The 17,569-nt window shown below is 45.1% G+C and overlaps 1 protein-coding gene across 2 annotated transcripts in view; it reads right to left on the reverse strand.

The window, feature by feature from the left end:
* LOC126992519 (hemicentin-2-like) overlaps positions 1-17,569 on the reverse strand; it is a 167,508-nt gene that overhangs the window by 146,694 nt on the left and 3,245 nt on the right. For both annotated transcript variants that reach the window (XM_050851313.1, XM_050851302.1), the window contains exons 3-4: positions 16,275-16,437; positions 5,733-5,887 (exon numbers count right to left, since the gene is read on the reverse strand). In XM_050851313.1, the coding sequence (XP_050707270.1) occupies positions 5,733-5,887; positions 16,275-16,281 (162 nt within the window). In that variant the 5' untranslated portion in view covers positions 16,282-16,437. The remainder of the gene's footprint in view (positions 1-5,732; positions 5,888-16,274; positions 16,438-17,569) is intronic.

The following is a 17,569-nucleotide window of genomic DNA, read 5'->3' on the forward strand; positions in this document are numbered from 1 at the left end:
CTAGAGAATGCAAGTTTAACTGTTTGAGTCTTTCCTCGTATGGCAAGTTTCTCAACCCCTGAATCATCTTAGTCATCCTCCTCTGCACCGATTCTAACATTTTGATATCCATTCTATAGTAGGGTGACCAGAACTGAACCGCATAGTCAAGATGAGGTCTAACTAATGCTAAATATAGTTTGAGGAAGACTTCGGGGCTTCTGTTGCGTACGCTCCTTGAAATAAATCCCAGTACCCTATTAGCTCGATTTCTAGCTTGAATGCATTGTGCCCTTGGACGGAGATCAGAGCTCACTAAGACCCCTAAATCCCTCTCGCACCCAGACCTACTTATGAGAGTGTCATTTAAGCAATAGTTATGTGAGGGGTTGTTCCTACCTACACTCAGAATACTGCACTTCCCTACATTGAACTCCATCTGCCATTTATCCGCCCAGTCATATAATCTGTTGAGTTCACCTTGGAGAATACTAGCGTCCTGATCCGACTCAATTACTCTACCGATCTTGGTATCATCTGCAAATTTACTAACATCACTACTAATTCCTGTGTCTAAGTCATTGATATAAATAATAAACAAAAGTGGACCTAATACCGAACCTTGTGGGACCCCACTCGTAACACATCCCCAGTCAGATCTTTTACCATTGATTTGCACTCTTTGCTTCCTATTGCTAAGCCACGCCTTGACCCAGTTCAAAACTTTACCCACTACTCCGTGAGCCTGTAATTTAAGCAACAGTCGTTGGTGAGGAACTTCTGAGAGTTGAGACCAGAGGGGGCATATAAAACATCATTATGAAGAATCTTAATAACAGGCATAAAGGAGTCAGAGGGGGCATGAGTAGGAGGTATTCTCTTCCCTGTCCTTATTATCTCACATAACAAATTCTTCATTTGTTCCTTCTATTTTTGACCCTTACTTCTCCCTCATTTCCTTCCTAGCTGTTTATACACGATTTTCTCCTTCCATGTCTCCCTTCTTTCCTCCTAACTCTCTTCCCTTCCCATCTACAGTTATGTCCCTCTGTCCGTTTGTTCCGCTTTTTATGTATCTCTTCTGATAAACCCGTTTCCTCTCGCCTTTAGCTATCATCGACCCATCATTGATTCCGTAAAAAAATATTAGTTGACCTTTGCACACAGCCAGGTATGGACTCCCACACGATAATTATTTGCATGTGTTCTAGATACTGAAATTACGCACACACGGATGACGCGCGCGTGCACACACACACACACACACACACACACACACACACACACACACACACACACACACACACACACACACACACTCTCTCAGATACGCCGGGCTTTGATGAGAATAAAATGAGGTAAATAATATGGGCACAAAAGTATAGTCCTGTAACCCCGCACTGCAATGCCCTTTCACTCCGTCCAGGGCAGGTGCGTGGGCGAGGAGCGGCGCGCACCTGCGGAGCACCTCAATGAACGATGCGAAATTCACGTGTGAGTTGAGAGTGACGAGGAAAAATTAATGAATGAAGTAATGATGAGTTGGATAAAGAAAGCCATTGCACTACACTCATGGAGATTTAAACACAGATACAATATCGAAAACACAAGCATTGTACAGGATATTTTACATTTTTCCTTCGCTACGAGAAAATGTGAAAAACATATGCTCGGTAAATAAAAAAAAGCGGAGTAAAAAACACTAGTAAAAATGCTATTTATACATACCACATATTTAAAGCAATACATTAACATGCTCTGTCTATATCCTTTTTTAACTATATCATTTAGACTTTCGAGCGATGAGAGAAAGAGGGCGCGACAGAGGAAAGGGAGGAGGAGAGGAGGCGTGGGGGGAGGGAAGAAAAGAGTCTTGGAAATGGAAGAGGCGTGGAAGAGGGGAGGAAAGAGTCATGGGAAGGAAAGAGGCGTGGTGGAGGGAAGAAAAGGGTGTGGAGGAGGGAGCAAAAGGGGCGTGGGGGAGGGAAGAAAAGAGGCGTGGGGAAGGGAAGGGAAGAAGCGTGGGGGAAAGAAGAGGCGTGTGGGAGGGAAAAGGCTGGAGGCGGAAGTGAATATAGAGATTGGGGTTGAAAGAGGGCTCAGAGACGAGGAGAAAGACGGATACGAGTATAAGAAATAAAAGAGTAAAATTAATGAGATAAAATAAAGAAGTAGGGTGGAAGAGGAGCAAGAGGAAGAGATCCCTTCGCACACATTATGGCTGGTGTCATACATTCACGATCTTGACTCCGGATGCCTCAGGCGTTAGAAAATGTCGCCCTGCCACACGTAAGCTACGTTACGACCATCGTAAATAGATCCCCTTAAATGCCGACCATAGCCAACGTCGAAACGACGTTGTTGAGACGTTGTTGACATGGACATCCGACGGTTGCAGCTTATAGCCAATTGGTGACAGATGGCAGGGAGGCCTCCAATTGTTTTGAAATTTCCAAAACTGTCGTCGTGTGGCCCGACGTCGGGAGGCACCGGGAGTCAAGGTCGTGAATGTGTGACACTAGCCTCACGGTCACGGTCCCGATCATCCCCGATCTGCAAATCATGGCCAGACCGCCGGCAAGATCGTCAATACTCACGGTTGATGGTTTAACCGGCATCACACCTGCAGTCTTCCCCCTGTGTACCGCACGAAGACCACCTGCTTTCCGCCTGTCAACCGGCTAATATGTACGATTTTCTATTTCTCTGACCGCCGATTGATCTACGATAACTGCAGGTCAGTCTGCGGTAGGCCTCCTGATTACCCCAGGCAGATAGGCGGCAGACCTGCGTAATGCCTGCGGCACATCAGCGATCAAACACGGTGGTGGGTAGTGTGTGTGTGTGTGTGTGTGTGTGTGTGTGTGTATATATATATATATATATATATATATATATATATATATATATATATATATATATATATATATATATATATATATATATATATATATATATAAAGCCCTTCCAGGTGTTTTTAGCTTTCTTTTTTTTTTTATCGCCTTGGCTTTCCTCAGCTCTTGTGAACGTGATATTAACAGAGTCCAAATTTTGTTGTTGTTTATATACCTACTGGAATATAGACGACAGGAAAGAATATAGAAAAGACGTAGGGCAACGTGGGTGAGAATATGGATGGAGAAAAGAGGCCGTCTTGGTATGTTCCTTACCCTCAAGAAGGAATTAGTGGCTGGGGACCCGCCAGGCTTCAAAAACCTAATGTGCACGAACAAGGACATGTTCCAGGAGATACTGAACAGTGGCACCAATTATTGTCAAGGAGGACACCTTTTGGCGTGAATCTATCTGACCCGCTATTCGGCTCGCCATCACCATGAGGTTGTTGCAACAGGCGACAGCTACCTCCGTATCCTGCACGCTTTCAGAGTTGCAAACAACATCATTTGCAAGGTAATTCCTGAGACAAGTAAGGCAATCATCGAGGAGTTTCAAGAAGAAATGATAGTGTCCCACAAGACTAGATAGATGGAAAGCAAGTGCCAATCAATAATTTAACAGGTGAACATTTCTCAGTGTTTTGGTGCTATAGATGACAAACACATTGCCATCAGGTGCCCCGGCTGCCTAGTTGCAGGTTACACCTTGTTAATCTCCAGGTCACACACAGGTGTAACGCGGCTTTAATGCGGTCTAACGCCGACCTGCTGCCGGTTGCCCGCAGACCAAACGTCGATTTGCCCCCGGTTGCAAGCGGTTGGCTGCCGGCAATCGCAGGTGTACCGCCGGTTAGTCGCAGTTTTTTTTTCGAAACTGCCGGTCGGCCGGGAGCATCCCCATAGTTTTGAACATTAGGAAGTTGACCGGCGGTGGTCAGCGGCATCTACTGTCATCAAAACTGACCGGCGATGCATGGCGGCTTGCCGCCTAATATCCCCGATCTTACCGCCTATCAGGCCAATTTTCTGCCGCCAGCGAAATATCGGGGATGATCGGGGCCATGGAGGTAGGAAGGGTGGAGGCGGCATGGCCCGCTAATCCTTGGAAGTAAAGTGCAGCCGCTGAACTACCATTCAGGGTGCTACCAATATGGCGGATACCCGGGCTAGAGCTCACGGCCGTCACCTCAGTTACTAACTCCAGGCCACGTCTTATCCATTATGAAAGTGTTGTTTTTAGTTACCGTACACTTAGTAATGCGGTAGATCTATTTCGTAAATACTAATATACTTTTGTACATACAACATGGAAACATAAACAAACTACGAGATTTTTATTACACCACCAATTATCTGTTTCTCTGCCATGAAACAGCATTAACTTATTCATAATATTTCTCCTTTTTTACAGCTTTTAGGGAACTGATTGTTGCTGTAAAGTGTTTTCATGCATAGGACCACCTCACTTGTTAATAGGTCGCAGCAACAGTTTTGATTAGCAAAAGGAAGAGGGGATGAACGCGGGGAAGGAAAGTAGAAGGAGGAAGAAGAGGAGGGGATTTAGGGAGGGTTAGGGAGAGGGAAGGTGGAGGAGGAGGACGGAGTGGAAAATGAACAAGAGAAAATATGTATTTAGCAAGAGGCGACCTGAACGGCACGAGAGGTCGATCCCAGTAGGCTGATGAGGTGTGACTGTGAGGAAGGGAGGGGGCAAGGAGACGATGTGTAATGGCGGATGATTAGAGAGAGGAGGAGGGGGGGAGACGGAGGAGGTGGAAGAAAAAGAAGAATTGGAAATGTACATCGAGGAGCAGGAAGAGCGAGACGAGGTCAAACACAGGGAGAGGAATATGGAGGAAGAGGAGATGGAGGAGGAGGAAGAAGAGAAACGAAAAGGAGAGGGATAAGGAATACATGGAGTTAGAGGAATAGGGCAAGATACTGAAGGGAGCGAAGCGAGAGAAAAAGAAGAAGACACAGAAAAGAAAGAAAATGGAAAGCAAGGAGTAGAGGAAGGAGAGGAAAACGATGAGATGTTCGAGAGATACACACGGGAGGCAGACAATGAACCGGGCAGACAAGAGGCAATGATAGTAGCAAGGCAGGCAATCAGGGAGGAAGGCAGGCAGGGAAGGATGGATGGATGGATGGATGGACGGAGGGAGGAAGGTAGACAGATAGGTAGGCGCTGGAGAGGAAAGTTACCTTCTCATATATCATGGGAGTAAAGAAAGTAAGGCGGTAAACAGGCTGATTGTGAATAGAACCAGGCTCAAGTGATTCAGAATGGGAGGAAGGTAGTTAGACAGGCTTCCCGCGGCTAACGAGGGAGTGGATGAAACAGGAAGTTCCCGCAGCAAACGGAAGTGAGAACAAAGCAGGTAGTTATGTGGGTATGAGAAGTAGCTGAGTTGGGAGAAAGTGAGGCACATACCAGTCAGGAGGGGCGTGGGCAGGACAAGCAGGGAGCCGTGCTTACCTCGGCCAGCAGGGAAGTGGGCAGGACAGGCAGCGGGGGCGAGCTTATTTAGGCTGGCAGGGGCGTGGGCGAGACAGGCAGGGAGGCAGGGGGGCGTGCTTATTTAGGCCGGCAGGGGCGTGGGCGGGACAGGCAGGGAGGCAGGGGGGCGTGCTCACCCCGACCAGCAATGGCGTGGGCAGGGCAAGTAGGGGGGCAGGGATACGTGCTTACCTCGGCCGGCAGGGGCGTGGGCAAGAAAAGCAGGGGGACAAGGGGGCGTGCTTACCTCGGTTGGCAGGGGCGTGGGCAAGACAAGCAAGGGGCAGGGGAGCGCGATTACCTCGGCCGGCAGGGGCGTGGGCAAGACAAGCAGGGGTGCAAGGGGGCGTGCTTACCTCCGCCGGCAGGGGCGTGAGGCTGGTGAGCGTGCCGAGCGTCCAGGTCACGTTGGGGTGTGGTCTGCTGCCCGCCACGACGCACGAGATCTCGAACTCGCGGCCCACCCGAAGCCACTTGGGCGGGGCCTCTATCCTCGTCACCAGGGGCCGCACTGAGGAGGAGGAGGAAGTGGGAATGAGGGGCTTGGAGTGTTAGAAACAATGCATGGATAGAAGTGGTAACAGTGTAGAAATCCGGACAGATTGCTCGGAATGTTGGTAACACTGCGGAGATGTGAATATACATAGTCAGACCTTTCTTCCTTCTTTCCTTGCTTTTGATCCAACCCTCCCCACACTTTCCTACACACACACACACACACACACACACACACACACTATTCCCGCCCCACCTACCCTCTCTCTCTCTCTCTCTCTCTCTCTCTCTCTCTCTCTCTCTCTCTCTCTCTCTCTCTCTCTCTCTCTCTCTGTGTGTGTGTGTGTGTGTGTGTGTGTGTGCGCCGCCCTCAAGCAAGCGTCGTGCTTACTTTCCCGCGCTGAAGAAAAGCGGCGCCCAAACATATTAAGTGGATTTTTCACCTCCAACGGTTAGCCCGAAGGAAACTTTTGACCCAGCCGGGGAGGACAAGGCCAAAGTTGGCGAGTCAGCACAAACACATCCCGCTGGGGAATTAGAACAACATTCCGGCCGTTTCCTTGAGGCGGGGCGGACATCCTCTCCGAGTGGCCGGGGGCAGATATGCACTCACACAAAGTTCCGGTGTCCGTGTGTTGGGGGTGGGGGCGGCAGACTGAGCAAATGAGGGGTGGAGAATAGTTTAGTCGTTGATTGTCAGGCTGTACGGCGGACGACTGTTGCAAGAAGGTAAGGAGCTGCAGGAGGAGGAGAGAGGTGGTCCCAGAAGTTTGGTGAAGTAGGACATTAATCCGGAAATTCGCCTCCGACTTATTTCATTTAGCCTAATTTCGTGTGTGTGTGTGTGTGTGTGTGTGTGTGTGTGTGTGTGTGTGTGTGTGTGTGTGTGTGTGTGTGTGTGTGTGTGTGTGTGCGCGCGCGCGCGCGCGCGCCTCATTTCATTAAATGAAATGCTATATTTAGAGATATGTGTGTTTATTGTTAATATTACTATTATTACAATTATTATTACCTCCGCCAACATATTTTCGGTCCGGTCTGTATGTTTATTTGTTTGTTTGTTCGTTAACAGTCTGTCAAGGTTCCAGAGTTGAGGGATAACAATAAACAAGATATTTGGTGAGACACCAGTTTACCTTAAATAAAGTAGAAACCCCAAAACAAGCCTCACAAAACTGAAGTCTCCAACACGAAGGCTTCAGCACGCCGGACTCAGCAATGATCCTTTGCACGGCTTCTTCCTCTTCTGGGCGTCCCGTCCTCTGAGTGGCAATGGCGAGGCAGCACAGCTTCGTCCATGAAGTGGTGTAGACGTGGTAGACGAGGAAGGCGCAGGATGAGAGGGGCGTCAGGTTCACGGCAGTAACGAGAGTCCGATGCGTGGAGAGGAGCGAGGTGATGCACCCAGAACGAGCCCACGGTTCTGAGTTTAACCCGAGTGAGAGCAGGGCTGGAGCCGGAGTAGAATTAAGTGTTCAAAGCGAGGCCCGGCCGCTGTCTAACAATGGAGGCGCTGGCAGCCCACCAAGCCTCTCACAGCGAGTCGAGAAGCCTCGGTGGTTCGTCGACCGAGGCGTCGAACGGCTATAGGCAAACGAGCAGCGGGAGTGTAGCAGGTCGTTGCGGCGCCTCGGTAGTTGTACGGCTTCATGGCGAACGAGCAGCGGGAGTTTAGCAGGTCAAACGGCAAGATGCGGGTTGGCGGCAGGAGTGCCCCGGTCGTTCGCCTGCTAAGTTGTTAGTTGCCCTCACAGTCTCCTGTGCACAATTTTGCGGATATGTCAACCAATTTTTCAGGGAAACTTCGTGTCCGTCCAAAATAAAACCCATTACATTTTTTTTATGCCAAAGGTCAAAGGTCAAGTCAAGGTCGCATAAAACGTCAGATTCACATATTTTTTGCCATAACCTCGGTTCTCGTCATCGTAGAGACTTTAGACTTGGTTCATATTTTAGCTCATGGAAAGATGCATCTTGCATGACCTTGACTTTGACCTTTGACCTTGACCTCGAAAAGTTTACTCAAGGTCAAAGTTTAAAAAAAAAATGGGTTTCATAAGATTTCGAAACAAATGCTTCCATATGATGCACCTTGCATGGCCTTGACCTTGACCTTTGACCTTGACCTCGAAAAGTTCGTCCAAGGTCAAAGTAAAAAAATAATAGAATTTAATAAAATCTCCAAACAAATGCTTCCATATGGTGCATAGGATCACAGTTGATGCCCATACCAATTTTCAGGACGATCTTTGGCGGAGGTGTGCACTATCCGAGTGTTATGCGTCTAGTTACTATTATTACTACAATAATAATAATAATAATAATAATAATAATAATTATTATTATTATTATTATTATTATTATTATTATTAGTAGTAGTAGTAGTAGTAGTAGTAGTAGTAGTAGTAGTATTTGTATTATTATTATTAGTAGTAGCAGCAGCAACGTTACTGCTTTTATTGTAATTATTATTACTGTTGCAGTTATAATATCCGTATTTCATTGTTATAATCACCTGCCTCGCTGCTATAACAGCTAGTAGAGGAATAATGTTTTTTTTTTTTTAGTCTGTTTGTTTATAACTTCGTTTGCAAAATATTTCATTATGGCCTGACATATAGCCACCAAGTGCAAATGAAAACATCAGTTTATGAATATCTCAAAATGATAAACCTTTCAGACAAACTCTGTTAAAAATATACTGAATGGTGGCTAATAATGATTAAAACTGATAAATTGAATGTTTTTGGGCCGCAATGTGTAATTAAAAACCTGCCTGTGTTACGAGGCTCGACCATGAGTGCTTTCTTACCTGTCTCTCGGAGGTTGGAGGTTCGGTCCCTTTTTGAGAAAATCTCATAAATACTTGACTAACTGAGTGATGGCGGCCATTTTTTTAAATATAAATTTTAATATACCAGGTTTACTCAAGCTAGATTCCTGACATCTAGGCAAGTTGATAAGGTTGCAGCTGATTGGCTGCACCGCTCTCTCGCAGACACTTGTGTCTCGAGTGAGACATGTTTCTATATTATATGCCATAACTCAGCCTGTACACGAGATAGCCAGTTTTGGTTGACACCATCAGACTCAGCAGTGACTGTAGAATTAAGATGTATTGTAAAAACTCGACAAATAAAAAAAAGAAAAATGATGAGTTAAACTGTGAAGATGTTAAAAAAGTTCATAACATGTTTTATTTATGCTCGCTATCTTAAATAGTTATTCATTGATTGCTGAAATATATCATTACATTACGTAGGAAAAACTCTCGTGAATACGGTAGTGTGATCAGAATGCACATATTGAAATGCACATATTGAAAACACAGAGTTATTTATAGCAACATGTCACTCGCCGTAACCATCACGGCGGCGTGACACGCTGCGTGATGGTTGGTGGTGGGGGAGTCATGGGTAGGGGGGGAGGGGCAGCAGTAATACTGCGGGAACGTTCCAGAACGATCACATTGCGCTCCCCTTAAATAACTAACTCTGTGTTTATCTGCATTCTGATAACACTATCGGGTTCACACGAGTTTTTCCTACGTAATGTAATGATATACGTATTTCAGCAATCAATGAATAACTGTTTAAGATAGCGAGCATAAGTAAAACATGTTATGAACTTTTTTTCAACATATTCACAGTTCAACTCATCGTAATACCATTTTCTTTTTTGTTTTGTCGAGTTTTTACAATACATTTTGATTCTACAGTCACTGCTGAGTCTAAGGGTGTTAACCAAAACTGGCTATCTCGTATATGGGATGAGCTATGGCATATAATATAGAAACATGTCTCACTCGACCTTGCAAAATATGGTCTGACATGAGTGTCTGTGAGAGAGTGGTGTAGCCAATCAGCTGCAACCTTACCAACCTGCCTAGGAGCCATAAATCTAGCTTAATTAACTAAACCTGGTAAAGTATGAAGGGTGATACATTAGCTATGGAGAACATTGCTTCATTGTTTGTATTATTATTAATATTAATAACAATTATTATTAATATAGGAAAAAAAAAAAGTACTATTGTCTACTCAAACCAAGTGTTCATCTGGCGCCTAAGCAGCATTTGTTATGCGGCTCCTAAACGGCTGGCCTCCCCTCTCGGCTCTCGCCATTGGCTGGCTTCCTCTCTCGGCTGTAGTGGAGGCGACAGTCACTTGCACATGCTCTTGGTGATAAATGTTTATAAACTATTTACCTTAGATCACCTCTTATACAAAACAGGTAATTTTACCTAACACCATTAAACGCAGCAATGACTGAGAATCCTAAATATGCTTGTCACAACTCTGTAAAAGAAAAGTAAAAAAATAATGACGAGTATAAGTGAAATAACGCGTCTGAGATGTTTATACTACTTTTACATACGCATATCTGATATTTGCAGAATATATTGAAGCGATTCTCAAAGTGTGTGCCGCGCCACACTATAGTCCGGCAAATCTTAAGTGGCGGCTCAGACGTAGACAGCCCGCTAGACACTGGTGTTATGTCTCCACCTGACCTCGCGTACCGTACCTCTCACACCCTTCTTTCTCTCTCTCCTCGTGTCTTTCTCTTTCTCTCTCACTAGTATAAAAAACAAATATGTTTTTTTTATGATTGATTCTCTATCTGTGAGTAAATACAAAGAAATTTGTACAACACTTGGCAGTGTTGCCACCGCGACGTTGTCAGCTCAAGTCTGAGTCATGCTCCTCTCAACCCAACACACCGCAGTTGCCAGTTGCTCTGCCTGCTTTAATTATCGCATTTCTGCCATTTTTTAGTGTGTGTTTGCCATCTGCCATACAATGTCACCCATATGGCATAATTATGATAAAATATAGAGACTGTACCTATATATGGAATGCCAGGACCGTCAAGCAAATTCTGATGTGAGTCATATGCAGGTGAATTGTAAGGTTCTGCTGGGGACGGCCAGGGAGTGGGGAAGGAGTGGTCGCTAAGAACATAAAAATATTACACTTTGACCTTATTTCCACACCACCCAAGGTGTAAAGAGTCTTGGTGCGATTTTTTTTAAATTAAAGAGGTTTATTATTATTATTATTATTATTATTATTATTATTATTATTATTATTATTATTATTATTATTATTATTATTATGCATTGTCGTGCACCATACTCCCCGAATGAGAGTACACCCCCACTTTTCTCGCACACACACACACACACACACACACACACACACACACACACACACACACACAGACAGACAGAGAGAGAGAGAGAGAGAGAGAGAGAGAGAGAGAGAGAGAGAGAGGCACGGTGTGCGAGGTCAGTTGGAGAAGTGGCAACAGGGTCTAGCGGGCTGTCTACGTCAGAGCTGCCACTTAAGATTTGCCGGACTAATAGTGTGCCGCCATTATCTCCTTGGTGTTCCGCGAAAATTTGGGCAGGATTTTGATTTGTGTACATAATATAATGAAACTGTTGTAAATTGTAATTTATATTTATCAAGGATGACTAATTATAACATAAGTCTAAGACCTAAGTATATATATATATATATATATATATATATATATATATATATATATATATATATATATATATATATATATATATATATATATATATATATATATATATATATATATATATATATATATATAAATATATAAGGGCAGGTGTACCGCAAAAATATTAGCTGTTTCTTAGTGAGCTGTCACACTAAATAGTTTGAAAACCACTGATATAATGAGTCAATGCTAACCTAATCCATTTCGTTCCATAAATAAGAGTCTCATGAATATGATGGTATATATATATATATATATATATATATATATATATATATATATATATATATATATATATATATATATATATATATATATATATATATATATAGATAAAACGCGATGTAAGCGAAACATGGAATGATTTATCTAGACGTGTCGCGTCCTTCAGAGCGGTGTTGTGCATGACTTAAACGTTTGCCTGCTTCCTCATAATGGTTTCTGCAGTTTTTTTTATAATAAAATAATGACGAGAAATTATAAAAAAAACATGTGAGGAACGAAAAATGAGAGAACGGAGGTCAGCAAGTAAGCTTTGGTGTGGTATGAGTCATTGAGTGTTGTATATTTTTATATAGTAGGCTATTTGATGGGCATAACTCAACCAGCATCAACACCGCCAGCGTGCACATCCCTCTGAAGGACGCGACATGTCTAGATGAATCATTCCGTGTTTCACTTACATCGCGTTTTATCTATATTCTGGTTATACCATCATTTTCATGAGACTCTTCTTAATGGAGTGAAATGTATTTTGTCAGCATTGACTCAATATTTTCTGCAAATATCAGATATATGTAAAAGTGGTATACACATTTCAGACGCGTTATTTCACTTATATTCGTCATTATTTCTTTACTTTTGATTTTTACAGAGCTGTGACAAGCATATTTAGGATCCACAATCATTGCTGCGTGTAATGGTGTTAGATAAAATTGTCTATCTTGTATAAGAAGTGAGCTAAGGTAAGTAGTTTATAAACATTTATCACCAAGAGCATGTGCGAGTGACTGTCGCCTCCACTGCAACCGACAGAAGCCAGCCAATAGGGGCACCTAACATCACCAAATGTGAGTTACAAACTTGGTGGAGGGCCTGTTTTTGTGCCTCGAGCGGCGATAGTGGGCTAAAGAGTAGCCTATACGGAATTTTTTTTTTTTTTTTATAAATTATCTACGAGACATCCTAGAGTTTAATAAAAATATGTGCTTATCTTTGTATTCATTCATACACACACTGGTAATACTCCTATGGTGTCTGATTCACTTAATTGAGTGAAATTCTATTGTGATAAACAGTCACAAATTCGTGTCACTAGTAAAAATGAAAGTTGTAATGTAAATTATACCTCCATGAAATACACACAAATAGATAAATATGAAAGCTCACGAAGTCGCAATAAGTGACATCACCTGCTTTGCGCAGTAAAAATGTGCTTATTTAAGGTACCTGATACTCGTAAAATGGCGTGCGCTGCTGCCTCGGACCACAGTTGCCGTATAAAATATGAACGTATTTTCATATTACTGTTCTGTTGTTTATTAATGTTCTGCCCAAGAAAAAGAATACTCATAAGTTTAATTAGTTTTGGTTATAAGGATTCTATACGAAATACAATTATAACATTACCGCCTATAGATTAGGAAACGTACTGAATCCTGGATCGGCTATGGTGATGTTAGGTGCGCCTATTAGGGCGAGAGCCGAGAGTGTAGCAATCACCGCTCATATTCCGTGTTCTTTCCCCTCAGTGACAATAAGAAAATGGGGTGCTGCAAAGAAAGACTTAAGATTCTGTGTTTTCATATTTGATGTTCATCGTCCTTTACTCCCTCTGTCTTGTAGCGTCTCCAATGATTAACTTTTCTTGTACTCGTTTACCTTTGACTGTCCGTCTATGTCCTTTTGTTGTCCACCGTTACACATTGTTCCACACATACACCAACACTTAAATGTTACCCTACACAAACAACATTCACACAAACGCATACACAAACAAACACCTATTCTATATGCTGTCCTTGTCTTAATGACCTTTGTGATTTTTGTCAAATAAAGTAACCCTGGCGGATACGACTTCCTCTATCCGTGAACCGATTAGCACTTAGAACACTCGCTACCATCAACAATTGGTAACCCTGCAGTGTTGCTATGGTTCAAGGTGGCTTATAGCCGGTGCCGTACCAAGGGCACTCTCTCCCAGAGTGGAGGACCTGGGCAGGATAACTTGTCCATTCGTCCGTCCTCTCCTGGGGCAAAAATCCGCAATTCCGCTCGGGGCTCGTGAGGCTGAGCACTCAGGTCGGGAGAAGCATTACGCCGTAGGCGTAGTTGCCACCTTCAGGGTTCTCCCCCGTCCTCCCCCAGGCGCCCTCTGCGCCTTCTCCAGGCACCCTCTGTGCCCTCCTCCAGACGCCTTCTGCGTCTCCTCCAGGCACCCTCTGTGCGCCTCTTCCAGGCACCCTCTGCGCGCCTCTTCCAGGCACCCTCTGTGCGCCGCTTCCAGGCACCCTCTGTGCGCCTCCTCCAGGCACCCTCTGTGCGCCTCCTCCAGGCATCTTCAGCGCCTCCTCCAGGCATCTTCAGCGCCTCCTCCAGGCATCCTTTGTGCCCCCTCTCCAGGCATCTTTTGTGCCCCATGGTGCTTCTCCCGCCGTGCACCCACCCACACCCACCCCTCCTCCTTCCTGCCTTCCCGCTGGTCCGGCGACTGAGACACGCACACAAGACTCAGTGAACACTCAAACACAGTGCGGCACATTACTGAGACACAGTGCCACACACTCAGTGTACACGCCACACACAGACTCAGTGTACACGCCATACAGACTCAGTGTATACGCCACCACACACCACACAGACTTAGAGAGACACGCAAACACAGTGTGACACCCCACTGGGATTACTAACTACCCCCTGGATCTACCACCGGCCTCTTGGATTACCTTACTCTCCTGTGGATCCTCATATATAGTGCAGTGTGTCCAGCAGCAGTTCAGTACAGCACGTCCCCAGCAACAGTTAGTGTCATTACTATCATCCCCATCATCACTACACACAACCACATACATCATTTCGCATTTTGCCGCACACAGTCACGAATATCACTGTCAACATAACCGCGCGCCAGCCACTCAAACATCACAACTAATATAATTCTCTCTTTTCACTCACGACCCTCGCAACCTTTTACTAGAAATTTACTGGACTCTAATGGCCTCAGAGTTTCCGGCAAAACAGCAGCCATTTTGTGTGACGTTATTTATTTGCATTAATCCTTAACAGAACACACGAGAGAGAGAGAGAGAGAGAGAGAGAGAGAGAGAGAGAGAGAGAGAGAGACACACACACACACACACACACACACACACACACACACACACACACACACACAATCACACACACACACACACACACACACACACACACACACACACACACACACACACACACACACACACACGGACACACAATCACACACACACACACACACACACACACACTCACACACACACACACACACACACACACACACACACACACACACACACATGCACACAAAGTGGAAGATAAATCAAGACAGTAATGGAAGCATACCATCGCTCCTGCCCGCAGAGAACTGTGCAAATCCACCCACTGGTGCGCCCTGGATAATATCACGTATCAAGAGATTAATGCAGGAGACAACTAGTGCTTTTAGTAAGTGTGGTGACAGCGACAGGTACCAGTCGCTCAGAAACAAAGTGATTTGGGAAGTCAAAGCAGCCCAACAGGCATACTATCCAACAAAAAGATAATTTTTTTTAACGAACCAACATCAACCACTAGTACAAGAAAATTAAATATCTGACGGGCCAAAACAAACAATCACTACCCGCCTTCCACTGTGTTTCACATTTCATAGACGGGGAGGCAGCCGAGGCCATTAATACACACTTCTCAGTCATATGCCAGACCTTACCCCCCCTTGACCCTGCCCGCATCTTGACTGTCCTACCAGCCCCTCCCTCCCCCTGGCCCAGTGGAAGAGTTTGAGGTTGCCAAACGCCTCCAACACCTTTGGGTGAACAGGTCCGTGACACCAATTAACCTCCCTGTAAAACTGTACAAGGAATTATCCCCAGAGCTGTCAAAGCCACTTATCTGCTTTTTTAATGCTTCTCTCCGTCAGGACATTATTTGCCCCTCAGATTGGAAGATTTCATATGTATCCTCCCTCCCTACAACCACCCACCCCACCTCCCTTAATGAGCTCAGACCCATATCCACTATCCCCATACCCAGCCTCATATGTGAGAGTTTTGTGTTTGGCTGGGCTTATGCTGATATTGCCCCTCAGATTGATCCCCAACAGTTTGGTAACATCAAATCCACATCAACCACACACTGCCTTGTCAGTTTTCTAGATTTTGTCTATAAATCTCTCGACAAGAGGAAAACTGCACTCACTTTAACTTTCGTTGACTTTACTAAGGCTTTTGATCTTGTTAGCCACACCTTAATAATTGAAAAAGGAGATCTACCTACGATGGTCGTAACGTACGTCTGGCAGCGCGACATTTCCAACACTGGGAGTCAAAATTGTGACTGTGACCCCGGCCTAACCAAAGTCGGAAAATCCCTCCTCCGAAACCCACGCCACAGACACCTGCCCCCCCCCCCCCCCCATACACACACATACACGTTCGACCCACCCGACACCACAACTTTCTTGTCCTTCTCAATGCCCATACCGACAGATATAGGCTGAGCGCGGTTCCCACAATGGTGAAAACGGTCACACACACACACACACACACACACACACACACACACACACACACACACACACACACGCCGAAACTCACGAACGCACACCAGTTACTTACAGTTCATTTTGACGGTGACGGAGGCGCTGGCGGGGCTTGTGACATTGTTGTTGATAGCGAGGCAGGTGAGTCTGGCGTTGTGGTAGTCCCGTGTTAGCCGCAGGATGCTGAGCCGGTTGACCGTGAGTGCTGGGGACCGCGACTCCGACGTGGAGTCCAAGACCTGTGGGACGCGGGGAGAGATCAAGACTTCATAAAGGCACGGTAAGGGCTTTGGTGAAAAGGAAGAGATTTAGGATCGAGGTGCCTCCATGGTGTAGTGGTTAGCGTGACTAACTACGAATCCACGGGACAGGGTTTGAATCCCGACCAGGGGAGTCGGGGTGCAATTCACCCACCTGGCCAACCTTCCTTTCGGTCTGGTTGATCAATAGGTTACTGGGGAAACCTGGCATAAGTAAACTGTGGCAATCCCGGACTTTACACTAGCCCATGTCCCGTGGTAATAGTTTTTTTTTCCGCAAATCCGCAATAGCGGAAGTTCCATTTCATTTGAGGATTTGCGATTGCGACAAAAAGGTCGTTAATTTGCGGATTAGCGTGTGCAGTGTTACTTCCGCTAACCTCCGCTAACACGTCAGTGCTGGGCACTTCCGCTCTTTAGTCCGCAAAATCCGCAAATTCACAATAGCGGAAGTTTCATTTCATTTGCGGAATAGCGTTTGCGGTATTACTTCCGCTAACCTCCGCTAACACGTAGAGGAGCCAACCCGGCTCAGCCCGGACAGCCTCAATCTGATAGATACTTCAAATATTAAAATAAAAAATTATTAACATCAAAACTTTTTTTAGCTGTTGCCGTTTTCACTTTTTACAAAATCATATTCACATAAACCTCTCAGGGGATCGTATTATAAACATCATAATACGTATTTTGAAGGAGATAGGGCATATAAATATGGATTTAGTTGTGACAGTCACACTGATGAACTTCCTTTGGTCCTCTTCATTGAAAATAAGTTTAAAATAGATGTTAATCAGATTATTACAAATTAGTTAGTATTGTTACACCATTGGGTATGTTTACGTGTTTGTTTGTGTTGTATGTGTCTGTTTGCATGGGTAATGTGATGAAATCGTGGCTAGGATGGTGCAACAGTCGGGGGTGAGCAGTGGAGGGGGGGGGGATTGGAGACGAGACAGAGGGGAGCGGGCGTCGGCCCGCCGGGCATAAGCGGAAGCCAGGACGAGTTAGACGCTTGTTTGGGCTTGTCGGTGTGCTCAACAGTTACTGAGTGCCCGCGTGAGCTGTGTGCCACCCGCGTGCGTGTCTGTCGTGCCTCTGTGTGAATGAG

Source organism: Eriocheir sinensis, chromosome 7 (genome assembly GCF_024679095.1).
Source record: "Eriocheir sinensis breed Jianghai 21 chromosome 7, ASM2467909v1, whole genome shotgun sequence".
NCBI lineage: Eukaryota > Metazoa > Arthropoda > Malacostraca > Decapoda > Varunidae > Eriocheir > Eriocheir sinensis.